Source organism: Myotis brandtii, unplaced genomic scaffold (genome assembly GCF_000412655.1).
Source record: "Myotis brandtii unplaced genomic scaffold, ASM41265v1 scaffold230, whole genome shotgun sequence".
Taxonomy (NCBI): Eukaryota; Metazoa; Chordata; class Mammalia; order Chiroptera; family Vespertilionidae; genus Myotis; species Myotis brandtii.
In genome coordinates, this window is record NW_005358650.1 from 7,770,769 (window position 1) to 7,770,991 (window position 223).

Sequence of the window (223 nt, forward strand, 5' to 3'; positions counted from 1 at the left end):
AACCCTCACAAAGCCGGGGACCCCCGAGCCCGCCCGCCCGGCTGCCAAACCCCCGAACACGCCCCCTTCCTGTGCCTACCTTGATGCCCTGCTGCTGGGTGGTGAGGGTTAACTTGGATTCATCCAGGAGCAAAACTTCGCAGTAAAATTCTTCCGGAACAGCGCAGAAACAGCCCATGTCGGCGGCGGCGGTCTCCAGCCGGGCGAGAAAGCTGCGACCCGA

At 63.2% G+C, this 223-nt stretch overlaps 1 protein-coding gene across 1 annotated transcript in view; it reads right to left on the reverse strand.

Moving 5' to 3' along the window:
- EPB41L4A (erythrocyte membrane protein band 4.1 like 4A) overlaps positions 1–217 on the reverse strand; it is a 241,435-nt gene extending 241,218 nt beyond the window's left edge. The window contains exon 1 of the mRNA XM_005866454.2: positions 80–217. Coding sequence (XP_005866516.1) covers positions 80–178 — 99 coding nt within the window. The 5' untranslated portion in view covers positions 179–217. The remainder of the gene's footprint in view (positions 1–79) is intronic.
- Between the last annotated feature and the right edge of the window lie 6 nt (positions 218–223).